The following is a 25,138-nucleotide window of genomic DNA, read 5'->3' as shown; positions in this document are numbered from 1 at the left end:
CAAGATGAAAGCTCCCAATTCGCAGCATTTACTGTTCTGATCGGATCACACTGGCCATGATGAAGGCCAGACTATCCTAAGCCTGGTACTTTATTACTGGGTGCTTGTTGATGGACTACGAAACATGGCGCTTGCATATCACTCGAAAGGTATGCATAAGAATCACAATAGGGTAAGAAAATTTGTCATGGGCAGCATTGGTCTCTGCGATCTCTTTCATCATGCCGAAGCTGGCCAGAATTACCAACGCCGAATGGTCTCGTGGTTACCCAGCTTCCGTCTCTATCTTTAGGACGGGTGTTCATTTTTAGCACCGAGCGCCACCACCCGTCCAGTAGCATGGCGAGACAAACCCTGGGCGCGCGTGTTTGACGCCAAGGAGTCTCAGGAACAGGCCGCCCTAGTCTGTTTCAACATCAGGGCAGCCAATCATCAATTACTGAGCTACAGATCTGAGACGACGCCGATGTCTTCCAGCCCTATTACCCTTTGAGTTTTTTTTCTCTTCACAACCTTAACAGACTAGGGGAGGAAAGAAACCTCAGGACCTTGATCCTAAGCGACAGAAATACTTAGGTAAATTTAGCCTAAGTTTAGGGGGGCACTTTGCTAAGTTTATTTTGACCTCCTATATTAAGGTCCGGTGTTTTCTTGCTCCCTGAGGGAAGATCCTGCTCTGGACCTGGAAGCATCCTAAAAGAGAGGTCGCAAGGGAAGAGCGTCTAGCCAGGACTCTCGGGTCAAAATATTGCGAGCCTACCCGTCCGGTGTTTCCCAAGTCCGGAACGATCGGCAAATGCCTGTTTGTTTTGACAATCATGAAGTCCCGGGTAGGTTTTGGTGATACAGGAAAGGAATCGCCGGCAACTGAAATCGAAGCCAAACAACATCCAAACACGATGCGATTCATTATGGAATAATTGATAATATCAAGGTCTCATCGGGGTGTCTTCAACAGCCAACTGAATCTTATACCAGTTCCGTTGCAATATTCTGTCCCAGATAGAGCTCTAACGATCGTAATTGCTGTTTGCTCTTACAGTCTCAAGGTTTGAGTTACCAACCTTGAAACTATGCTTACTTGGCTAACACCAAATCGGGAAGTGCACGGATTGTTTCATTCAAAAGATTGAATGACGAAAAGGGCAGCTTGAACAACCAGTCGCAACATATCCAACCTTAGTCTATAACGACAAATTTGGTCTCTCTGGACCACACAGATTGATGGCTTCCTATGCCGTCAAAATTGCGAAACAGCCATGGCTTGTGAGCAATCTTTTGTCGATTCAGACTTGTTCCAATGACTAGCAGCAATCGCTTACAGGATCTCGACCGCGCACTTGAGATCAACGGCACTATTGATGAAAGCTCCCGGTGGCTTGCTCACGTCATGGATCAATTAGCCTCCGTGCGAATCCAACGCCTAACTTAACTTAGTCTTTAGCTAAAATGTTTCTCCGTGGTGGTATTCCCGCCCAAAAACAACAACAACAGAAACGACGTCCCATGTTCACGAAGGCGAAATACGATATTCCCAAAAATGGCCAAGGCGATAAGCAGCTTAAGATCTTTATGAGGCAGCTGTGCTGGTACTCCTGACAAAATTGAGAAGGCGATATCGGTAATCTTGACGATGTATCATCGCCGTGTCGTTTCGTTCTCAACCCGGGGTTGTCATTTTGTCGATAGCCGGTCTAGCCTGTTCTGTATGCCACGTTCAGTCGCCTAAAGCCCAGGCTCGCGGATTAAGGTCGAACCATCATAGAATGTAACGATGCCCTGAAGACCCCTGGAGCCAGAACGATGCAGCGTTACAACGCGTGTTCTTGGGCCGGACAGGGGAGATCCCGGCCGAGACTAGTTCGATTGTCCTGCCAGGTTCGACTTAGCGTTTTCTCTTCTTGTCGTTCCGTGTTTCGAGTTACGGCCGTGGTGGCTTTGGATGAAACTTGCGATCTGCCAGGCACTACGGAGTGCACAAGCGGTAGTTGTGTTTTGCTTTTGAACGTTGAGGTGACATGGTTCTTTGCTTTTTTAGTAACGTCAAATAACTGTCACTAATATCCAGAAACGACCTTGAGAGCGGATTGGGTGTGGTTACGCGGTCGTATGTTTTTACGATAATGTGTTCCTGTTGTCTCCCGCAGTAAATGAGATGAAATTATGCTCAAACTAGTTCTGCTGCAATATGCTGATCGTCAGTCACCTCATCTTCGATCGATTAGACCATGAATTTATTGTTCAGGGCGATCACCTTGCACGAAATGACTCCACTGATCATCATATCCAAGCGTTATTCTTTATCCTCCGGGCGTTTCATGGACTGTCTACAGCTTACACGGATCAGAGCTGACTCGCCTTACAGCAGCTCGGTTCAGCCAAGAGAAAAAGACCACCCACCACATTAGTATCGAGCAGAGTCCTGGCCTAGCTGGCATGTGTGTTTGCTGTTACATTTCAGTTGGTACACTTGTCAGTTTCCTTGCAAGCACTTGCATGGGTATGGCGGTAGCTTTACAACCTCTCAGGGGAACCAAAGGTTTCTATGACAATTCACATCCGCCAACCCTGATTGAGCTCACAAGACCCAACAGGGGTTCAGGCTTGCGAGCGTACCTGCATTATCTTCCGAGTTCCGTCCATTTGGGGATCGGGCTGATGCCGCATCGGGTTGTGCAAACCTGAACTTGACCGATTCCGTTTCCACTTCGGGGAGCTAGGAGGTGGCTGTGAAGTTTGGAAGTTTCCATTTCCCTGCGTTTCTTCCGAGCTGAGTGGTGGAATTCTTATCGGGACCATTCAACCTGGTCGTTCTTCCGGTCAACAACGGGGTTAAGCAATCACAGGCCGGAAGTCTTACCGTGAACTGAGAGGTTCCGACTGAGTCCGCGTATTGCTAGGTCACTAGACAATTGTGATAAGTAAAGTGACCAAAATCTGACGAGAGGGAAAGCAAAAGCTTTGCAAAAGCAAACAGAGCCTTCCATGTGATAACCAGTGACTATTCTAAGAATTGACGGGGGCCAGTTTCACCATGGGAGCCACTTGAGCACAAAATCCCATATTATAGACTTTCTCAGTGAGTTGAGCATTTAGAATGCGCATTGGCCATTTTATATTCGAAACGGCGATGTTAAAGCTGAAAAAGTCAAACACTGGCTTGTCAGCTTGGAAGGGATGCAGGAAGAACTTTTACTTGACCTTTCACTTGCCTCGAAGAGGTATCTGGCAAGAGAACGTGCAAGATACTGGATACTAACGCTCTAATTAATCTGATTCAACTTTCCTGATTTCTCCATACGGCGTCTAATAAATTACAGTTGCCATGGCCTGGATACACTGATGCCAGTATCGGAACTGTCAAACTCATTTTCACATAATGAGTCCATCTTATCAGATCCCTTTTAGTCCAAGAGTTTACGCTCCCAAGCTTTCTCCACAAGAGGTAGAGCCCACTTACTCATCCACTCCGATCGCAGAACCTGATCAGCTGTCAGACGCTCTTCTGGCCTGAAGCGCAGCATTCCTTTGATCATATCTAAAAAGGCGTGACTCTCATTATTATCCATCTGTTCAGTGCCCTCTTCCATTCTCGGATCCTGGATATTCATGTGAAAGCGTCTCTCAAGCGACCAATATTCCCGTTGCCCTTTTGGCTGTCCATTTTCCTCAAACTCATTCAACTTTGCCTCCCACTTCTCCCACCATTCCCGAGGTAGCGGGCCAAGTGCGTCGACCTGGTCAGCAATTACCTCGTCCCAATTGAATAAGAAGCTGCTCATGAATGGCCCATCACCCATGACCTCCCATACCATAAGCCCCAGACTCCATATGTCGGAGGAGAACGTAAGAGGCTTTGTGGGATCAAACTTAGCTTCGGGTGGCCGGTTTTGTAAATGGGTATAAGACATCAATCTGGTTTCCTGCGAAGGGTTGAAGGCTGTTCCAAAGTCGGCGAGCCATAGTTTAGCTTCGGGCAGTAGGACTTCGTCGCTCGGTTTACCGAGCCAATTTGGCCTATAGACGTTCTTTGGCACGGATGTTGAGGTAACAGGCTGACCGTCGGTTCTAGCCACAGGGTAAGGTTCTGGCTCATAGTATTTCTCATAAACTTGTTGGATGGAGAGCTGATCGATCTCGGAGCCAGGCAATTGGAGCAACACATTTCTGAGATGAATGTCTAGAGCGTATCAGATATCGTCTCAATGATCCAAACACGTGGGTTTGGTACTTACCACCGTGAACAAAGCCGGCCCCGTGGACGTATGCCGTTGCCATAACGAGCTGCGCAGACAGTGCCCTGGCTACGTCAAGTCGGAATGAATTGTATCGCGAAGTTTTGATGGATTCGGCAACGCTACATCTGGCGGGTGCAGTGACAATGCAAGGGTGTGTGCCGTTGGGCCCATGAAGGGTAAAATGATCAAGTACTTGAGTGATGAGGTGACCAGAGAAGTCGTTGGTCTGATTGCCAGCCAATTTGAGGAGAATCTCTCTCTCTTTCGAAACTTGGTCAGCCGTGCCGACTTTGACGGCGACGTACTTATTGAGCTTCTGGTCGCGTGCAAGCCATATTGTGGAATAGCCGCCCTTACCCAGCTTATCGACAATAATATATCGCTGGTTGAGTGTGTCATTCACCTCAATGGGATGGTAACCTCCAGGACAGTACCTGTCGATATCTTCGATATGCCTGTAGAGCTTGTAGGTTGGGAGATCTGCAGTGGTCGTAGACATGGCTCTCCGAGACAGACTGCGGTATTGGTAGACAATCCGTGTCCAGGAGGTGCAAAGCGGTATTCTTAATTGAGGCTGGTGAGAAAATCGGTGGCTCCGGTGAAGCATCTCGGACTTGATTTTCAACTGGGGAGCTTGAATGATATCCCGTCAAAGTCTCAAAGAAAGCAATAGGTAGGCGTGTGCCTGTGCATATCCAGTCCCATACACAACTGGTAGTGGATGCCAGTGGAGGTGAGTAAGGTAGGTAGGTACGGAGCGGGAGTCTGCCTTAGTCAGCAGGCTGACTTCTTACAAGGTAGGTACTTTATTTATAACCTAGGTACCCTCAGGGAGCAACAAAACACTGGACTTCAACATAGGGTGTCAAAATAAACTTAATGAAGAGGTACCTAAGTTTAGACTGGATTTACCTAAGCATTTTTATCATTTAAGGTCAAGATGCTGAGTTTTCTTTCCTCCCCTAGCCAAGTACCTTACCTAACCGCCTACGCAACTCCACCATGCTCACTTCGTGATCGACAATAAGTATATCACCAACAACATCACCAACGAACGCCCTGGTGTTCGTGATAATTGGCTGCCGTCACTAAACAAGTAAGGGCTACATACACGCGCGCCTCTATGTGTAAATATTGACAATGTCTCTGGCGCTTAGTTGATGTACTAACCCGAAACCTTGAGACTAAAGCATATGTGATTGTACAAGAACCAACATCGACTGCGAATATCGTATCCTGGGCCGCTAGGGGAATAATCTACTAGTCAAAGGAGATCACCATGGACTATAAATTCAAAGCATTCCGCCGTCTTAATCGTGTTTGGCAAACATCAAAACAATTCATCTCTACAACGTCACGTCAATCCTTCATAACAGGCTCAAAACTCAGCTCAAAACTTGAACCACGTCAGATCGTTCACCATAATGTCCACTGTTAACCGGGTCAAATATTTCTTCCACAAGAACGCGAGAAATCTCACTGAAGAGAAGCGAGAAGCACTAGTGCGTCTTGCTTACCAGACAGCGACCGCAAAGAATTTGTATCCTAGAATGGTCTTCATCAGGTATTAGATATCTTATTATTTTCACTCAAAATTCTGACTCCCGACAGGTCTGATATTCACGACACTACCATAATCAATGGAAAATACCAGAAAGATCCTCTCGGCGATCATATTACCATGTGTTTCAAGGACGATGAGCATATCCGTGCAGGCACCCATATTGCTTGCCATGGTTATGTTGATAGCAAAACGAGCTTGCAGTTTCGTGAGACTACAGACACTCCAGAAAAGTCGGACTCTATCCTTAAAAAGAACGATGAACCTGTGTGGCCACCAAGCAGCAAGCTTTACGAGTACCCCCATGATGGCTATTACAGTCACTTGGATGGACAGAAGAAGAAATAGCCTAGTTACCTGGAAGTGTTGGAGAAGCTAGGTCTGCCGGACATACGCGGTCAAGTCGAAAACAGCTATTGGATTTGTCTTCACTTCTTCCTCTGGTAGAGGCAGTGTCGAAAGGTCAATGGCGGAGGTGTTCGGTACATAAGATGCATTGTCCTTTACGCAGAAGCACATGCCCACATACCTAAGTGTGTAATTAAGAGCCAAGCCTAATAGATTGTTATTTCTGGTCTGAACAGACATGGTCTACTTTCATCTTCCTGAACCCAAAGTTTGTTGATCAGCACCATACTATAAAGGCTGTGGGGCAAGAAGACATCACTACGATGCTTTGTGCAGAAACCACTTCTTTGTTTATGGTGGTGATTGTTTTTGCGGAATGGCATAGAAGGTCTGATGAACAGAGCATATCTTGCAGTCATTTCCCCCGAAAACATATTCAGTTCATGAACATGGTGAAGTGCCTCAGAAAACCATAGAATATATAAACCCTCCTATGTATTTGTTTTATGATTTTCGTTTTACTCTATCGCACATTGTTCTTTGGTGCTCAAACTAAGCCACATAGCAATCCTCAGCATGGCTCCAGTTAGGACACGCAAACAGGTCCGTTTCAGGGATCAATATGAACGACCCAAGAACAAGGCCTCTCTTACTAAGATGGGAAAATCAGATGGCATCACCATTCTCACGAAAAAGGATGAAGTATGCCGTTTCATCACCGGCACCCTCTCTCGCTTTCTCAAACCACTTGAGATCCCCCCCAACACCCATCTGATTGAACATCGTCCTTGGAGTGCAGGAGGAATCTACACCATCCGCTCTGTCGAGCCTATTCTGCCCAATACAAGGTCTGATATCGCCGTGCGTGTCATTATACACCATGAAATGGGGTGGGTGCAGGTAATCTTCACCATGGCGAGAGGTTTGTTTGATAGAGTCTCACTTCCGCCGGCGCAATGGATTGAAGTGCCGAACATGGAACTTTCCTTGAACAATGGTATGAAGGTGTGTGTTCAGATTGAAGACTCTATTCATGGACAGTTGTTGGCATCTTACCTCAAGAAGCTGGGCTTGCTTGAGTTGCAAGCGAATGGAACAACTGACATGGAAATGGAAAGTTCGCAGTGATATTCTGGGAACGACCATAGAGAAAGGCTTGGTAAGGATATATATATTGGCTGAAGAAATTGCGATACTCGTACATAATGTAAGGGTTTTTGGAGTTGGGAGTTACCGCATGGGGGGTGGAGTTAAAATAGAATGCAGTCATATGTAAAGAAGGGATCTCAGCGGGTAGCATCAATCGAATTCCTCATTTCGAAGATAAGAACACTTCATGGTAACTATAGTCTTTCTTGACTGTGCTGACTAACTGAGCTCACAAAATTGGTGAAAACTAACGAACTTTTGACATACATCGACACAATAGAACCAGGATGTATTTTGTAGTGGTATTAGTCTATTCCGAGTATTGATCTATTGTAGCACTCAAGTTTATCCACCTCCTTGCATCCTCCGTAATCTCTCCTCCGCAGCTCGTGCTCTCCTCTCACGCTCCAACCTCATCCTCATCTCGGGCGTTAAACCTCTCTCTTCAGCCTCCTTCCTCTCCTGTGGTGTCTTCTTGAGCCCCGCCGCCAAAGCATTTCCCTTCTGTTTTCGTCCTTCTGAAACCCTTGGACCTTCAACCTGTAATCGCTCCTCTTCAGCGCGCCGACGCTCAGCCTCCTTGTCACTAGCTTCTTTCTTCTCTCTCTCATCGCGCTTATCGGCTTCGGCCTTGGTCATGGCTGGCGGTACCTTTGCATCATCCCAGGACCATTTAGACTCTCCAAGCTCGGAGCGGGCGACCCGGAACGCATCGCGTGTCGAGCGTTCGCCAGCGAGTTCGAAGGGCGTCTTGCCATCATTGTTCTTTATTGTAGGATCTGCTCCACCGCGAACGAGAAGTCCAAGTACTAATGGTGCAGCGTTTTGAGCAGCCGCGAGATGGAGTGGTCGTGGTGCGTGGTGGTTTTGCTCCACAGGCTGAAACTCGAAGTCGGCCGATATGTTGTTGTTCTTAAGGTATGAGAGTAGCGCAGGGACTTTCGACCTTCGCACAAACGCTTGAAGTTGGGATGTGTGGAGTAAAGCAGTCTCTTCCTCTTCTGTCAACTTCGGTTTTGAGGGCTTTGTGTTCGTCTTTGTCGGAGTAGCTGACCCTGAGTCTTTCTTCTGTTCCTGCACAGGCTCGATCTCACGGACTTTTAGTCGAGTCAACTCGATGAAGGATCGCATGAGTTCATTCTGCGTCGCTCGCCGTGTGCTGAAGGGAAAGCCCCGGAGCCGAGTATCATTATGCTTCAACACCTGTCCCTCATAGGGGCCGAAGAGTGTTCTTCGATTTGTCATACCTGTTGCTCGGACGAACAACAACTCTGAGGTGTCGATAAGAGCTTTCCAGTCTTGGAGCAGGGTTCTCACATCCTCTACCAAAGCCTGTTCGTTATATCGTCGCAAACTCGAACCAGCTGAATGCGCAGCACCCTTCGCATTATCGTTGGCCGATTGAGAACCACCTTGCTTTCGTCGGGTTGTGTATCGATGGAAGGTCTTGTGAGCAAGAACCGTCGCTTCTCGATTCATAGTTGTGCCGTTCTTGTTGGGTCGTGGGGCGAGAGATACAACCATGGCCGCAAAGTGGCCACCTCCAATCATACAGAGAAAGATATGAGGACCCTTGTACGCGACCTCTGGTAAGGCGCCTTCCTTAGGAATCTTGGGCATGGATATAGGCTCGACCTGCTTCTTCTTTAACACCTCCACTAGATCCTGATTTCTTTGTTCTTCGCCTGTCAAGATTGCGCGGTACATGCCAAAGTAGGTATTCTCTGGAAGCAGCGGAGAGCTAAACCATACCAGAGGTGGTTTACCGCGACCTGGCTTTCCTGCCGTTTCGTCCTCATCATCTACCGTTGAATCGTTTGCTTTATCAGCCAATCTCGCCTGCTTCTTCAACAGCGCAGTCAGTGTTGAATCTTGTCGGCCATCTTCCTCCTCTTCCTCCGACTCGTCTGAGTCAGAACCCGATAATGATTCGTCTAGGTTGCCAACGAGCTTCTCGAATTCGGTCTCTGACACGGGCTTTTGACCTCGCAGTTTTTGCTTGAGATTGTAGTGGTGAAAGTCAGACTTGAGATGCCCCCGCTGGTCGATCACTGTTGTGAATGTGAGGCCACACAAAGAGCATGCTTGTGTCCCGACGAGATTCGTATCTGACGACGACACGCTCTCAGATGCTTTCGTGGATTCGGCGGCAGCTATGGCTTCGGCTTCGGCGTCTGTATCAGATTTGAGCACCAAAGTGTCCAAAACTTCGGCAGGCAGATCATAGACTGGTTAACTCGTCAGTACTTTGCGACATCGAGACACGCTGATCGATGGCGGGGGAGGGGTATGAGAGGGTTACATACGATACAAGGGCCGCCGAAGAAGATCCTCGTTCGTCTTAGCCATGGCGACTGACGTATGTGGTTTCGTGCGTATAGAGAGCCTAGCGGGAGAATTGGAGTTGTACTGAACTGACGACTCTGTCGCGATATTTGAACTTTTTAACAGCCTACCAGCTGAGGCCAAGCGTCTGCGTCATAGCGATAGACTCTGCGCCCCACCAAAGCTTGAGTCAACCGGCCAGAAAAGGACCCCGCAAAGCCACAGAAATAGAGGCACCGCCTCAACTCTCACAGTGTAGTCACTGTTAGAAGTGGAGACATCTTCATCAAGCTCTCTTGACAAACTCCATCTCATTGGTCCAGAGTTTCCGTACTCATTAAACCCTCCACTAATGACACCCCTCCTCTACAGGTCATCATCTCCAAGCTCTCTCTCTTGCTGTGCAGTACCATTGTCCTCAATCTTTACCTCAGAACAATCAGACCCAATAATCAAGTGAAATTATCACTTCGTCGCAATTCTTTCGACAATCTTTGCTATTCTCTTCATTGTCTTACCAAGCCGGTTACTCTCGAGCGTCACAATGGCTGCAGCCCTCGAATCTATTCTCAGCACTGTCTCCAAGATCGAACATGAGCTTGCTGCTCGCGAGGCCCTTGCGGCTGCTAACGACTCCAAGCTTGACGCGGTCAAGAGCTCATTCAAACACTTCTCCAAGACCAAATCTCAACTTGCTGGTAATGACCCACAACGTCTGAAAGAGGTCATGCAGACTGAGCAACTCTTGCGTGCTGCTTGCCTCCCTAGAAGCCACCAGAGAGCCCATGCTGTCGAATTTCACGCCCAGGGACTGTCTCGGGACTTTATCGCTCGAAGTGTCAACTGGACTCAGCCTCTAACTCGTGCTGCGACTCGCGTCAAAGCTCGTCAAATTTCTGACAAGCCCTCTTGCACCGACGCCCGACCTCCAGTCCCTACCATCGTTCAAGCCCGAGAGCTAGTCAAGTTCGTCAAGTCTTCTCCCCATGCCCGTCGCATGCCCCTCTCCAAGATCGCTGCTACCCTCGGATTGGAAAGTTCCGATATTGCCATTCGTAATGCTCTCGGTCGTTACGGGTACAAGTTGTATCCGGCTGTTGTTCGACCTTACATTAATGAGGACACCCGAAAGCTCCGCCTTGAATTCGCTCTCAACCATGTCAATTGGACCATCGAGCAGTGGAACAAGGTTCTCTTCACTGCAGAAGTCCGCATCCCCCTTACAGACGCGCATGAACCCTTGGTCATTCGACAGTCAGAGGAGGAGTACAATCTTGACTGCATTAACAATGTGCCTACCGAGCCTACTACCTGCAATGACAGTGAGCTGTTTTTCGCCCACTTCTCAGGTCTCACGGGAAAAGGCCCTCTCATTGCTTGGAGTCGCGATGCGGACAACAAATTCGGCCCCCTCCAGTCCTGTGAATCACTACAAGGTCATCTTTCCAGGATTCTCCAAGTGGATTAACGATCAGCCTTCTGGATCTCGTTTTGCTATGCGTCCAGATATGTGTGCCCACGCTGCTGTTGCCGTCAAGGACGAGATGCGAGGGCGATTTATGCCCACTGAGCACTTCCCTCCCGCCTCACCCGACCTGAACCCCATCACCGAGATATTCAACTGGGTCAAGGCTAATCTCAAGGCTGACAAGGAACGGTCTCTTTACGGCGAGGTCGCCGAGTGGCGCATTCGACAAGTTGTGAGAGACACCTGGAACAACATACCACAGGAGAATTTGAAAGCGCTCATTGAGAGCATGCCTCGCCGATGTCAAGCTGTCATCGACGCCAATGGGATGTATACCCGGGACTAGCGATAATAACCACAACCCATGAGCTTACGATGAGATAAAAGAAACGCATTTATGCTGACGACCAAGGGAAGTCATGACGATACGACAACGAAAACGGCGATGACTGACGAGAGATTCCGGTTATTAATTGGGCATCGATCGACAGGGTTGATGAAAGCGAGGCAAAGACTGAGTTTAGGTTTATGATACCCATATGTTTCAACAATGCTACACATTTATTCCAAACATGCGTGCTGTGCATGTCCAACGATTATGTATTTCCTGTGATATCATCACCAGCACATGCGGAGTTGAGCAGCAAAGCTTACCCCGCACATCAGCCCTCCAGCTCGACGCTCCAGGCAGTTCATCGCCCTAAAACTTGGCACGCGAGCTTAAGCTTTATGCTACCGCCGCACCTTATCTTGGTCCGTCAATCCCTGCCGAGCTGTCCACCAATACATTTTGGTGTCAACGTCACTGCACATCATTTTCAGCTATGAAAGTACAAATCCCCCGGTCTCACGTACATGTCCTTGTTTTTAGTTGCGTCAGTGGTTTCCTTGCCATACAGTGAGTGAATCAAGAATTGTTCCTTCCCCCGCCTGATGTGTAGTGTGACTAGTTGTATAAAAGGGAAGATCTCGTCCGCTTCTTGATCTTTCCATCTTCATACTCGTCATCCTACAAACTACATACTACAACTTACAACTTTAAACTCCAAACTCAAACTATTATCATGGATTTCGTCAAGAACCTTGCTGGTGGCAACAACAACACCAACAGCACCGAGGGCCAGCAAGCCCCTCCCGAGGCTGGCGGTAGCTTCATGGACAAGGTCAACGGAATGGCTGGCGGTGGCGCGCAGGGCGAGAAGAACGAGGATGGTCTTGATAAGGGTAATTATCCCCATTGACTTCCTAAGTATCTCTGTATTAACAACCGTTGCAGCCGTCGACTTTGTGCAGGAAAAGTTCCTCGGCGGAGGCGACCAGAGCAACGAGAACGCCGCTGAACAGGCCAAGGACGAGGCTATTTCCGATGCCATTCGCGACCAGTACAAGAGCGCCACAGGCAGCGAATTCCCCATCTCCGACAAGGACAAGAAATATGGAGCTTAAACTGGTGTCAAGGATCACGCGAGCTCAGAGGCATGAGCGAAAATAAACAATGTACGATTAGATGACGACAGCACCTGAATGATCACGAACCCTATTATATTCTAATGAGGCAATCCCTTGCTTGTTGATGTGAATGCTATTTTAAGCTATCCCCTTTGTCAAGTTGCCTTTCCCTATTCACGATGGTGAGACATTGCCTTCCACTCATCACCTCGAGTCCATGCAGATCGCCACCAAAAAATCTCACCAGCCACTGTACGCGATCGGCATGAGGGCCAAGTCCGAGTTAGAGGAACACCCCAATCCTCCGACTACCACGAATACCAGACCTTTCAATCGCCCGACCTACTCAAGCATCTTCAACGCTTTCATTCGCATGAAAACAACCGTCTGCAAATGATCAACTGCAAGAGGCAAGTTCTCGCTGGTAGCGAGGATTCGAGCTGTCTTGACGGCGCTCTTGATCTGTCGGCCATTAAGAGGCATGCTGGCCAGCTTCGCAATCGCATCGCTGTCTCCAGCCAACGCCTTGTCCTCTCTGATAAGAAAGTTGTACCAGACCTTGGCTCAGGAGGCTGGCTCAAGATCCTGGAAGACAAATGAAAGGTCGATTCGTGACTCGAACGCGGGATCGATTGCAAGGTAGCGGTTCGTGGTGAGCATCATGACGCCCTTGTAGTATTCCAGGATGCGAGGGAAAACTAGGAAGCCATGTCAGACAGATACACGAAAACCACAAGGAGTAACCTACTGGTAGTCATCTCGTTCTGTGTAAGATTGCTGCTGGTGCGCTTTTCAAGGAACAAATCGGCTTCGTCAAGTAATAGAATGGCGTCCCAGCGGGCACAGCGATCAAGAGCAGTCTTGAGATTACCCTCTAGAGTCTTGGGATCCATCCCCAGGTCCGAAGTATCAACGCGGTAAAGAGGGCGCTTGAGATTTTCGGAGACTATGCTTACATTAGCAAAGGATACATTTGTTGAAAATCAATGAAACGAACCAGATTCTGCAGTGAATGTCTTTCCCGTGCCGGGGGGACCACACAAGAGCATGACAAGACCTTTCCCTGTGACTAGTGTCAGTTTGTATCCATGCTTATAGGAAAAGCTAGCCAACCCTTTCCGTGGACAAAGTCGTCAAAATGCTGCAATTTTCCGTTGTTTGTTGCACCTACAAACCCGACCAGGAGTCTCTTCTATGCTTCATCGATGACGAGGTTGTCAAAAGCCTGAGTGTTCCACTCAATGTCTTTTAAATCGTCCATCTGGGCCGTACCTAGCACAGGATGTTAACATATATATATGAGTATCTTTGTACATGTGAGCTTACACCACATCTTGTTTTCGATCGAGAAACATTTGACGGTCGAAACGGCCAACATAGCCTGTTCATCCTTGAGGCGCTTGGGACCCTCGACTTCTTCGTCCTCCGGATCGCTATCTTCTTGTGACACTTGATGGTCACTAGCAGTAGAGGACTTAGAACACTGTCCGTTTGTGTACATTGCACTGGTGATTCGAAGACTGGAAAGGGGGTCGGAGGAGCTACCCCGATGCCCATGCTGACCTGCCGCATCGAGGATTATTCGTCCTGCGATCTATATTCCCCGTCAGTACAACAAGTCCAAATATTTAGAAGCCTTACCGCTTGAGTGGGGAGGCTTAGGATGCTTGGGATGCTGGCGTCTCCCCAACCTGACTACTCGATTGTTAATGTGTTTCTCTAAATCACAAACTCACTGGATTTCTTACTGCGTCGGCTTCACAATGAGTGTGCTCTTTTTTGAGAATACCGGGATAAAAGCGGTAATGAATACCTCGTAGTGCTTCATACTTGCGGCCACGTTCAAGGAGAGCAGCTTTCATGCTCTTGATGTCATCTTCTGAACAGGCCCATGCTGGTCGGACGCAGAGTTCAGAGATAGGCCGAATACCTGCGAACCTGGGGAAGTTGAAGCTCGACACGGCCACATGATACTCCTCCCCGTCCCACTTAATTTGACTGACCATAACTTTGGAGTGAATGTAATCCCGGGAAATGCCTGCGGCCATAGGAGGACGGGAGTCAAAGAAGAGCTGACCAGGCCTGTAGACAAATTGAAGGTCATAGAAAGCAGCACATCCGGTCTCCATGATCTGCTTGACTCGGATGAGAGTATCTCGTAGCTCGCCCCTGATTAAATCCATGAACAATTTCATGAACTTCTGGGTTTCGGAACCAGCATCGATGTCTACCAACTCGCACAATTGCTCCCAGTGATGAACCAAAGGAACAAACGGCTTTTGGAAACTGACAGTTCCTTCTCTGAAACTCCAATCGGGATGGTCTCCCATAATGCCTCGTAGAACATCCTGCAGGATGGGGTTGTTGATCCAGATGGTTTGAACCTCCCAGGTACTTTCTCTGGTTGGGTAGCGACCGCATACAATAGCATAAGTATCGCGAATCCGCTTGGCCTTACGAACTGGATCTTCTTCCTCGCCATAAGGCATTTCATCGAGCCATTTGACAAAATCGCCAGATTTGTCGAATTCGGCAAAGGCATCTCTGACTTCGCAGATATGTCCAAGTTCACCAGCTTCAGCTAGATGCTATGGTCAGCCGTCACTAGTATTGGATAAATGGAGGGAAATAAAATAAGATACCTTCGCCACCCGCACTGCCGGAATCTTTGACACACCAAGGATCATCACCGTCACCCCAGGACGACATGGTTAGGAAGTTGGAAGATGGCGAGATAATATTGAGCAAGAGTCTGCAAGCACCCAATGAAGATTATCGGAGTTGAAGATTTGTGTGGTCTTGAAAGATGAGAGAAGGCAAAAGAAGGAAATTGGGGGTTTTAAAGCACAGGAGCGCCTATGGATGCAAGTAGTACCGCTTTACGGGCGTGCTTGGTGTCTGTGATTCACTGTAACAAGCACGATATCGGTCTTGCTTTCACCGTTTATTCGCCAGAATCTGAAATGGATTAACACGTAAAGTTTTGTCTCAAGCTCTTGAGAGTATGGCTGAATGGTTCCTGCAAGTATGATGATGGGAAGGATCAACTTCACCAAACATACCTGGACGTGGAGGAAACAGGCAAATATTTGAGGCTTTGAAGCATAGCAGCTAAATTATTCCAACTAATTAACAGAGATAAAAGACTACAGGTGTTTCTATGAAATAGGCTCTGGATTGTTTGTGAACATCAAGCAATAGCGATTCTATGGGTATTTTATTGTCCTTCGCAAACACTCGGGCCTTGTTTGCTGGTCTTCTCTACCTAGGATATGTATGCATTATCAAATAGACTGTTTTATTAAACCTTGGCAACTGGTGACTCAAATCACAAGAATGGTCCCGGAGGGATTGTCAAACAAGAGGCAAACCCAAGACAAAAGTTCTGCAGCATGATTTTGGGTAAAAAAGCCTGGAAGAGGATTATAACAGATCCAATCTGACTTGAAGATATCTTTGTACTTTGCCACCTCGTGAATGCATTGCTTTGGCTTAGACTTACACCATGGTGGTCCATCCTGATCTTTTGCCTATGGATACTATCTGGTACAACAAGTCATCATGACTTGGGCTACGGATACCACTTTAGGTAGTTTTATAGACGCAAATACTTTTGCAGTAAGCTTGACCTTGATGCTCACAAGTCGAGTCAACCTGTTGCCACTCCACCCCACCGCTTCAGTTATGTTATATCAGTCATACGCCGATCCAACAAGTGGAGTATCACAGCATGATGATCCCATAGAACCCGCACAAAACCAATTACATCCTTCAAAGCAGCCTAGGGGGGGGGGAGAAAACTCGAGACCGCAATCCTAAAGGACAAAAAGACTGAGGTAACATAACATAAGTTTAGGATATCCTTTGCTTAGTTGATTTTGACAGCTCATATCAAGGTCCCGAGGGCACAGGCTGACACTAGTTAGAGGATTATTCTGGCATTATAATCCAGTCTGATCATCAAAGTCGAGCCTTGTGGAGTTCAAAGTGAGACGAAAATAATAGACAAAACCAAGTAGATGAGAGGCACTACCAAGTTGGGAATGGACGCAAATATCTATTGGCTTGTCCAAAAGATATGCTGCTAATCCTTACTTTAGTCACTAATGCTAGGGACTTTCGGGTATTTCCTTCTTGGTCTCGCCGGCAGACGCTTTTCCGTCTTAGGCTGCGGTGTATAATAGTAGTAGCTGAGCTGACACTATTTAAGTGACCGCTCTCATGCCTCATCTCACAACAAAACATCATCTCAACGACTATTACATTTTATCCTGCACTACAATGACGCGCCGCAAAGAATCAGAAATCATAGACGATCTCCGCCAAACTGAAAGTGCCGTCAAGAGAAAGCTCACTATTCGCCAATTCACAAAAGCATTACGACGTGAAGACCGCTTCCAGCAAGCATGGGATGCTGTAGGAAGAGCTTCAGGGCTAGCCCGTTTGATGGCCGAGTTCAGCATTCGAGACGTGCGTGATATGTGCAAGCGTCTGGGCTCGACCGCTTCAGCTGAGAAGGCACAGCCCCAAAGGCGCGCTGCTCTTGGAGAGTTGGTCACGATACTCTACGACGGGCAAGTAGATGATAGACCTCTGACCAGCTTCTACCAAGACATCATTCCAGCATGCAACCTTGAGCTGGTAAAGAAGTACGAGAAGGATAGGAAGATTGAGTGGACGGCGCCACAGAACAAACGCCTCTTTCTAGGCCATCGACAGCAACACGAGGATAAATTCCTCACTGAAATATTCTGCAAGGACAAAGATATCAAGTTCTATCAGCATAGGAGACTCTTTCGCGGCAACATTGCTTTTTGCGAGAGGATATTAACGACCCTCCTCGCAAAAGAGCGCAAGAGCCATGTCCCATATGATTTGATAGATGAGGTGGCTATGCCAGTTCTCAAGCGCCTCCTCAAGAGCAGATACGACGACGAGAGGCGCATCAAATATCTCAGCCTCGTACTCGAATGTATCCAAAAACACGGAGAGATTTCCGGGCAGCTTGTTCTAAGACAAGGTGGCTTGCTTCAGTATACTGTCGATCGGTGGGCCAAGGCTGCCGATGGTAGTGAAAGCAGGAGACAATACCAAGCCCGTTTGGTACAGGTGATCCAGCTATTGCCGAGCGAGAAACCACCCATCGACTTAGAGAGAATACGTCAAACTTTGTGGGTTTCTTGGGAGTTAGATATCGATGGCAGATATGACTTATTTCGCCTCTTCATCCAGCATCACACAAACTATAAAATCGACATCGAGAGCGACTCGGACCAAGATCTGGCTAGACTCAAGGATCTTCCTGAAAGAGCCTGGCCTTCAGATCTGTTCTTCATCATCAATTACAAGAAGTCACTACAGCTTTTTGAGAAGCTAGAAAGCCTGTTTCCCAAGAACAACTTCCTCCAAGCTGCGAATCAGACTGGAACAATACTCAATCAGTCGCAAGGGCATATCAAACACAGCGGTTTCGGAGACGTCGAAATCGTAAGGGCGTTGCTGATCCGCAAATCGAACACACAAGATGAGCACCAGGGATGGCTTGATCGTGCCATTGGCCTCGTAAATGAACGGAAAACGAACGCTCAACAGGCTCGCGAGGCTGTCGAGCGCGCATACTGGGCTAGAGCTGCCTTGAATCTCTGCGTCGCTATTGGAGACCTACAGACTTTGAACGACACCATTATCTGGTCCCGGCGTTTCATCAAGGACTCGCTCGCAAGCCACAGTTTATTCAGTGTGAAAGTCTTCAAGACGAAGGAGATTGAGGAAGTTCTGGGTGCCATGCCAGATGAACGTGTCAGCTCACCTGAAGCTATTGCGTCATTCACATCAGCCTTGCGCAAGAAAGACATCAAGTTTGCAAACCAGGTTCTCATCAATATTGTTGAGACTGTAACGCTCGCAGTCGGAGAACCCGGATTCAAGGCCCAGAATTGGACCTGGCTGTTCAACCTCGTCATGGCTGTAACAGGCCAACGTATGAGCAGATTGGAAATGTTCTTCAAGAACCTTGCAAAATTCTCAGCGGCCGATCGTGAAAGGTGCGAGATGGACATGATGACGATCGTCTGGAAGCCAACAACGAATTTACTCATTGAAGCCGGAGCCGTAGTTCGAAACCCGGCTTTGTCGACCGCACACGGCGGTTCACTTTTCGACTCTCTTACCACCTCATCGAATCGCGAGTCTGTCAAGGGTAGCTACGTATATCGTTCACTTTCAAGGACATCTCTGTCGCCTCCTTTACTTGCAGAGCTGGCACGCTTCCTTATCGATAGGACGAGGGAACGATTGGGATCCGAAGCCATACGTGCGCAGATGCAGGATATCGTCTTCGTCATTGAGCGTCTGGCTTCTAGCGATCAGCCTTCACTAGCCTGCCCCTTCATTCGTGACTTGGTTCTGGACAGTGAAGGCGCCAAGGAAAGCTCTTCTTGGCACCGCCATCTTCTCAGCGTTGGCTTCCTTTCTGTGCTTCCAGCCAAGCCAGCAAAGGAAATGTTACACACAATGGCCAGTGCGATAAAGGAGAAGATGCGAGAACAAAATCAGAACACGGACGCTAAAGAACAGGCAGAAAGGTCCAAGGATACCAGTGAGGAGGACGTATCAGCAGGTCCCAAGTCCTCTCAAGGGCCATCCATCAAGGTTACTACCGTCAAGATGCTCGCCCAGATCTTGCAGTACAACCTGTTTATGGATCCGTCTTCAGCATGTGAAATCCTTGTTAGTCTCCTTGCGGAAGCACGACACATCGATATCCGAATCACCATCACCAACAGTCTCTTTGCAATCTTGGAGGAACCTACTTGCCCTTCCAGTTTACGGAAACGCATTCTTGATGCCCTTGGGGAATATATCGTTCCAGCAGCCGCACAGCTCAATGAGAGACGCGGACTGACAGACGCTGATTGGGTTGCTGCTTCATCCCAGGACGCCCCGTTGCCTGAGATTGGCGACGAAACTCCCCTTCTCAACCTCTTGATCTTGAAGGTCAGGAGACAGAGTTTGAACGAAGAAGATAAAAGGAGGCTCGCATCACTCGTTATGGGTGCAGTAGAAAAGTCAGCTGCCAACAACATCCGCTGGATGAAACTCTTCTTGAGTAAAAACAACTTCGTTCTTGAGGAAGAGATTCCCCATCTCCCTGTTCATCTCACCACAGTGTCTTCTCTTTATGGGCAACTCCAACCCTACACACCTGTATCAGTCTTCAACATGGTTCGCTCCGCCGCTCTCATCAATGTCGATCCCAGCCCTGGCATACAACGCATCACAAAGGCCATCCAGGAGGACCGGGATCTCGTCAACTCAAAGGCAGGCAGGCATTGGCTTTCGCAGTTTTCCAACCCCGGACGTGATTCGTTCAAGTTTGGAATCATGCTGTCTGCGGCAATGGTACAGCAGAGCGCTGCCGACCGAGAGCCCAAGCTGGCTGAAAATGGAGTGTCTTTGCAGATGCTTCAGTCCTTCGTGATCGACTACGTTGAGAGGCTGCTCAAGATTGGACAAGCTGACATGGTCATGACGCTTGTCATGAGGCTTAGTGGCGGACGGTTTAAGGATCGACAGAACTGGAACGACTGGATGGAAAATTCTGTGCCCGTTATCAAAAGGATAATCTCCAAGACAGAGGAAGTTCAAGAAAGTATCCGCAGAAAGGAAGCAGAGCCTCGTAGACTGCCCAGTGTGTTTCAGATGAGACTAAGAACGATACCTGTGCCCTTGTCCGATGAAACATATGAAGAAAATAAGGCATTCATAGAAGAGCTTTACAAGCTCATCGGAGACCTCGGGACCCGTTACTATCACCCGTATCATATGGACTTTCAGAAACTCAAGGAGGAGTTTGATTACTGGCCCCTCACACATTCATTCGGCCGTTTTGCACTCATTTTGGCAGAATTGCAGGACTATGATCTTGCTTCCACAGAACAGCCAACACTCAAGGACTATCTCTGTTGGGAGATCATTGGTCATGTACTCACTAAGGCAAAGGATCCAAAGGATGAAAATGTTGTTGAAGATGTCAGGCTGTTGATGCGGAAGTGGGAAACTTGTGAGGATGAAGCCATGAGGACAATGGGAACGAAGTTTAAAGGATTGCTGAAGGATGCCGATAAGACATGGTATAAATAAATGAGACTAGCACTCAATTGCGGAATGGATCTCGATCAATGACCACTTCCCTCTGAGCCCAACAGATATACATAAACAAATGATGGCGGTCGTGGACCAGCGTGGCCTCATGAAGGCCGATAATGTTACAAGGGTTTCTTAACCAAGTCCGCATATTCATTCTTATAATTATATGAAATGCTCAGGAAACCATCGCAGTGTCTTTTCGAGTACAAATCGTTCAGGTACAAGTCATTGCATTTGGGTATGTTGCTATAATAATAGGAGCTACAATATTATCATACCATTTCATGTGCTTCCTCCACCATCATCTACTATCTAAACCACCAATCAATACAGATTTCTTTAAAGCAATGCAATGCACCGAGGCCTATAAGCACAAAGAATGCAAGTCATAGTATCAGATTAGTAGCCATGAAAAGTTTGCCACAAACACTACCAGAACAGCAAAAGTCAGTGAGGTCCGTAGGTGGCCGTGGGCTCTCGTCGAGTCGTTTGAAACAACGAACGAAGGTTCGGGCAAGCCCGACTCTGCCGGAAGATCTGCCTGGACAGCTGATGCCGCTGAAGCTGCAGACAGGGCAGGGATGTCGTTGCCAGGAGTGCCAAGTTCTTGACCATTCTCTTGCCTTCGTTCTATGTCAGCCATGGCACGTTCCTTCAATTGAGTTGGTGATGAGTACATTGAAGGGCCATTTGTCGGCTAGACTGTCATGACCTTTGTTGCTGTGCTCTCTACTTGAGTTGGTATAATCACCGTGATGACTTGAGGTCCCTCTTGAGCGCCGCCCACAGCGTTGGAAGCGGTAGGTTGAGGGGGTCTTGGTTGAACTGGAGGTCCTGAAAGCTGGGCTGGAACTGCTGGTGCAGGCAGAGCGGGTTGTGAAGGTGGTGCTGTGATTTCTGGTGCTTGGGGTCCGAGATCACTGTTCCCTTTCCCGCCATCACCATTGTCACTTCCTTTGCCGGGGCTTTCCCGTCCAGTACCGTCATTATCTTGAGAACCGTTAGGGGCTTGACCTTCGGGGGAGTTGAAGGCGAATATGCAGGAGAAGGAGGATTGGCTGGCTCCGAAATTCCTGGGCCACCATTCGCGGGACAAGGGCCAGGCTTTCCAGCACAAGAGGCCCCGTTGTCAGGATTACCGTCTGTGTTTGGTTGAGAAGGAGGGGCAACAGGTGAAGGTCCTACATCGAGAGGAGGCACATCAGGACTATTCGGCGACGGAGGGTTTGCAGGCAGACTGCTAGATCCTGGATCAGACCCGCCGTCATTTCCATCGTTACAAGGTGAGTTTTCGTCCCCGGGGCAATTATTTGGAAGAGCGGGGTGTGCTGTCTGGGGAGGCGGCTGGGGCGAGGAAGGCTCAGAAGAGCCACAGCCAGCGTTCGAGTCAGGGTCTGAGCACGCATTTCCACCGCTTCCATCGCCCTTTGGAGGCTGACGAGAGGCCGGGCAGTCTGTTATGCCGTCTTCAGCACCACAGGGAGGGTTATCTCCAGCAGGAGCAGGACCAGGGCTGGGAAGGGGGCCTTGAGGAGTGGGGGAATCCGGCGCTGGCGCTGGTATTTGAGGCTGTTGAGGTGCTAGAGGTCCAGGAGATAGCTGATTCTGGTTGGCGCATGCTGGATTGTTGATATCGATAGAGCAGTCCACTGAGCCGCCAGTATTTGGAGGAGAGACTGGAGCAGCATTATTTCCAGTAGAGTTGGCATCAGATCCATTAGGAGAATTCTCATCGCAATCTTCTCCCGGTCCGCTAGTTCCATCTTGATTTGGCGCCCCATCGCTTCCATCCGGGTTTGAAGGTGCAGGTACAGGTGCAGGAGCGGATTGAGGCTGCGATTGTGCTGTATTGCCTTGATGGGGATCATCAGGCGAACTATTCCCATCAGCAGCATCTGGTCCTGGCGCAGGAGGGCTTTTGGACTGGCCATCCGGCTGGGGATTGCTGTTGGCAGGAGGGTTGACAGGAACCGGAGCCGGGGCAGGAGCCGGGGCAGGCGGGTATTGGCCATCATCGCTGCCAGATGGTGAAGGTCCATTATTGAAATTGTTTTCTTCACAATCCGTGTTGGGGTCTGAGGGCTCGGTTCCATCATTGCCACCACCGCCACCGGAACTTGGGCCTCCTGAAGGACTATCTTGACCGTCACTTGAGCCTGCTGTGTTTCCTAGTAGGGGCCCATGGTTCGAGCCTGGGGCACCACCTGGTGGGCCTGCTCCAGCATTGGTGTTGCCATTCCCAGCTCCTGGTGAGGTAGGGGAACCACCATCGGGAATAGGTTGAGGAACTGAAGCGGTGGATTCGGGGAGAGACAATGTGAGAACACCATCAGATCCGGCTTTGCAGTCGACAGTGAGACTGAAACGGCTTTCAAATCCAAAGCTGGCCGAATCAGAGCGTGAGACAAGCGGCACCAAGTGTCTCGTAGCAAGGCTCGTATGTTGTATTTCCACCGGAAGGAGATCGCTGATGGTAGCACCACGATGAGAGCAAGTGGAGATAGTGTAAGTCAAAGCTTGACCATACTGATCAGTGCAAGAACTGGCCAGGCAAGAGAACATTTCCTATGCATAGTCAGCAACCCATAACTCGATGCAATAGAAGCGATGACTTACTCGTTGAACCGCCATGTCATGACAGAGACCCTCAACAGTAGGAATACCATGGTAGTGCATAAGTTCGCGAGAGCAAATAGTAGCACATTCTACCATCTTTTTGTCAGAATATCCATTGACATTGGGCTCAGAGTCCATACCTGGTGTAGATGTATCGAGGCTGTATGTACGAGTAGCTAAGCTCGATAATAAGCCAGTGAACAAATGAGATCGCATGGCTGTATGGAAAGCAAGTGGCTATTATGAGAGAAGCGTGCAGAAATTGGGTGCTGGTTTAAACGACAGTACCGAAAAAGTGAGTGAGTGATTGAGGGATGAGTTCCAAAAAGAGAGTGAGATGCGTTCCAAAAACGAGCTTGAGCGGAAGCCGAAGACAACGGATGAAGATGAAAAGTCTAGGATCGGTAGGGTCATGAGAGATCAAGAAGTAGGCGGGTGTTCTGATGCATTTGAGGAAGGTGATGTCTGGTGATCGTGAGGGTAGGAGCAGGTGTCAAGTTGCTGTTCTGGGAGCGGCCCCTTCCACCGTATGGGAAACCATCCAAAGTGGAATGAAGGAAAGGAAAAGTAAGAAGGCATCTTCTGTAGTATGGAGATAAACAGTCTATCAGTTGAGATCTATGAGGTAGGTAAACAATCGAGGGTAAGTCTCAAACAGAAACAGCGTCTTCGCATTCAACTTTTCTTGTGTCAGGGTATCACATCCATCTAATAGAACAACAAAGCCAACGGCTTCTTCTCGTCGCCGTATCGGTCCTTGAACTCTTTTCTTGACAAAAAGCGAGCTAGAGGCATCATAGTATCCTTCATGTCCATCACACCTCGCTTCTTCTGGTCGATATGTGAAGCATCAACGACTAGCCGCTTCAAGTTATCCAAGGAGAGTGCGCCTGCTGAAGTCAGTGCCTGCCTGTGATTATGAGGGACGCAGGAAAGGGAAGGGTCGAGACCAAACTTACCGTTGTCAATGAGATCCATAAGTCGGGCAGGTGTACCGACACAAATGCCAGTTTTGTGGTTCTGGAGGAACTTGACTTGCTCCTCAACTTTCATATGCTTGGCGAACTGAGATGTGTTAGCGATATCATTTCCACATCTTAAAAAAGAAACTTACCAATTTCGCGACTGAATTCTCTTTGCTTTGAAACTTGCGCATCGACCTGCTCACAGTCAGTCTTTTTACCTCTCAAACTGTGTCGCAACAACGCACCTGACAATATCTGCAGCTCTCAAACCTGCTCCTGCAACAATGAGGGTATGGGGCGACCCCTTCTTCTTGGGCGCTTTCTTTAAATCTTCGGGGTCCTCTGACACCTTCTCCAGGAATTCGGGAAACTTATCCAGCGTTCTTGACTCTTGCCATGAGGTGGTATCTTGAATCGCGTTGGCTGGGAATTTGTGAGTGAGATTTCAATAAGAACGGCAATCGGCAACAGGCATTCTTACCTGATACAGTCATATCGGAAATCTCAACAGCGCTCAAGTCAGTGCCGAAGCGACCCAATTTCTGGGCAAGATGATCGGCCAGGAGTTGGTTGTCCATCTTGGTGAAGAGCGTGTTGAGACCAAGCTCAGTGTCGAGAAGTTCATCATCTGGTGCATTCGCCTTTCTCTTTTTGCTTTTCTTTGGCTTTGGCTGGATAGGAGAGTCCTCCGCTTCACGTTTTATAGCAGTGGACATGTTGAAGGCTGTGTCTTGATTATGGTGTTGTTGAATTCTTTCGTTTAAGATTTCTCGAACGTCAAGAAATTTTGCGACGTACAGTGTAGATATTGATCATGGCTAGAATTCGCGTACTGGCGAAGATATCAACACTGTATTGGACACAGTATACA

General features: G+C 48.4%; 10 protein-coding genes; 5 read left to right on the top strand and 5 right to left on the bottom strand.

Moving 5' to 3' along the window:
* Positions 1–3,404: 3,404 nt before the first annotated feature.
* On the bottom strand, positions 3,405–4,737 carry FFUJ_05744 (related to dis1-suppressing protein kinase dsk1; the record flags this gene model as incomplete). XM_023578990.1 has 2 exons in its annotated part: positions 3,405–4,180; positions 4,236–4,737. 2 exons carry the CDS (start codon positions 4,735–4,737, stop codon positions 3,405–3,407), a joined length of 1,278 nt encoding a protein of 425 aa, XP_023431905.1.
* A 925-nt stretch (positions 4,738–5,662) lies between these two features.
* Positions 5,663–6,147, top strand: FFUJ_05743 (uncharacterized protein; the record flags this gene model as incomplete). XM_023578989.1 has 2 exons in its annotated part: positions 5,663–5,802; positions 5,850–6,147. The coding sequence occupies 2 exons, from the start codon at positions 5,663–5,665 to the stop codon at positions 6,145–6,147; spliced, it is 438 nt and encodes a 145-aa protein (XP_023431904.1).
* A 576-nt stretch (positions 6,148–6,723) lies between these two features.
* Positions 6,724–7,275, top strand: FFUJ_05742 (uncharacterized protein; the record flags this gene model as incomplete). Its single annotated transcript, XM_023578988.1, has 1 exon — positions 6,724–7,275. The coding sequence occupies one exon, from the start codon at positions 6,724–6,726 to the stop codon at positions 7,273–7,275; it is 552 nt and encodes a 183-aa protein (XP_023431903.1).
* A 366-nt stretch (positions 7,276–7,641) lies between these two features.
* On the bottom strand, positions 7,642–9,645 carry FFUJ_05741 (related to Found in Mitochondrial Proteome; the record flags this gene model as incomplete). XM_023578987.1 has 2 exons in its annotated part: positions 7,642–9,524; positions 9,603–9,645. The coding sequence occupies 2 exons, from the start codon at positions 9,643–9,645 to the stop codon at positions 7,642–7,644; spliced, it is 1,926 nt and encodes a 641-aa protein (XP_023431902.1).
* A 520-nt stretch (positions 9,646–10,165) lies between these two features.
* FFUJ_05740 (related to transposable element TCB2 transposase) lies at positions 10,166–11,435 on the top strand (the record flags this gene model as incomplete). XM_023578986.1 is given in 2 exon segments in its annotated part: positions 10,166–10,943; positions 10,945–11,435. Coding segments are annotated over 2 exon segments (1,269 nt in total).
* A 718-nt stretch (positions 11,436–12,153) lies between these two features.
* On the top strand, positions 12,154–12,535 carry FFUJ_05739 (related to DNA damage-responsive protein 48; the record flags this gene model as incomplete). XM_023578985.1 has 2 exons in its annotated part: positions 12,154–12,313; positions 12,366–12,535. The coding sequence occupies 2 exons, from the start codon at positions 12,154–12,156 to the stop codon at positions 12,533–12,535; spliced, it is 330 nt and encodes a 109-aa protein (XP_023431901.1).
* Positions 12,536–12,880: 345 nt separating this feature from the next.
* FFUJ_05738 (related to TOB3 (member of AAA-ATPase family)) lies at positions 12,881–15,247 on the bottom strand (the record flags this gene model as incomplete). XM_023578984.1 has 8 exons in its annotated part: positions 12,881–13,073; positions 13,161–13,236; positions 13,287–13,484; positions 13,536–13,601; positions 13,865–14,132; positions 14,180–14,233; positions 14,287–15,119; positions 15,181–15,247. The coding sequence occupies 8 exons, from the start codon at positions 15,245–15,247 to the stop codon at positions 12,881–12,883; spliced, it is 1,755 nt and encodes a 584-aa protein (XP_023431900.1).
* A 1,572-nt stretch (positions 15,248–16,819) lies between these two features.
* FFUJ_05737 (uncharacterized protein) lies at positions 16,820–20,680 on the top strand (the record flags this gene model as incomplete). The annotated part of the gene is made up of 1 exon (XM_023578982.1): positions 16,820–20,680. One exon carries the CDS (start codon positions 16,820–16,822, stop codon positions 20,678–20,680), a length of 3,861 nt encoding a protein of 1,286 aa, XP_023432819.1.
* A 753-nt stretch (positions 20,681–21,433) lies between these two features.
* Positions 21,434–23,518, bottom strand: FFUJ_05736 (uncharacterized protein; the record flags this gene model as incomplete). XM_023578981.1 has 2 exons in its annotated part: positions 21,434–23,251; positions 23,303–23,518. The coding sequence occupies 2 exons, from the start codon at positions 23,516–23,518 to the stop codon at positions 21,434–21,436; spliced, it is 2,034 nt and encodes a 677-aa protein (XP_023432884.1).
* A 492-nt stretch (positions 23,519–24,010) lies between these two features.
* Positions 24,011–24,983, bottom strand: FFUJ_05735 (uncharacterized protein; the record flags this gene model as incomplete). XM_023578980.1 has 5 exons in its annotated part: positions 24,011–24,192; positions 24,262–24,367; positions 24,417–24,462; positions 24,513–24,690; positions 24,749–24,983. 5 exons carry the CDS (start codon positions 24,981–24,983, stop codon positions 24,011–24,013), a joined length of 747 nt encoding a protein of 248 aa, XP_023431899.1.
* Between the last annotated feature and the right edge of the window lie 155 nt (positions 24,984–25,138).

Source organism: Fusarium fujikuroi, chromosome FFUJ_chr06 (genome assembly GCF_900079805.1).
Source record: "Fusarium fujikuroi IMI 58289 draft genome, chromosome FFUJ_chr06".
In the NCBI taxonomy this organism is placed as follows: Eukaryota; Fungi; Ascomycota; class Sordariomycetes; order Hypocreales; family Nectriaceae; genus Fusarium; species Fusarium fujikuroi.
This window is presented reverse-complemented; position numbering and strand designations above follow the sequence as displayed.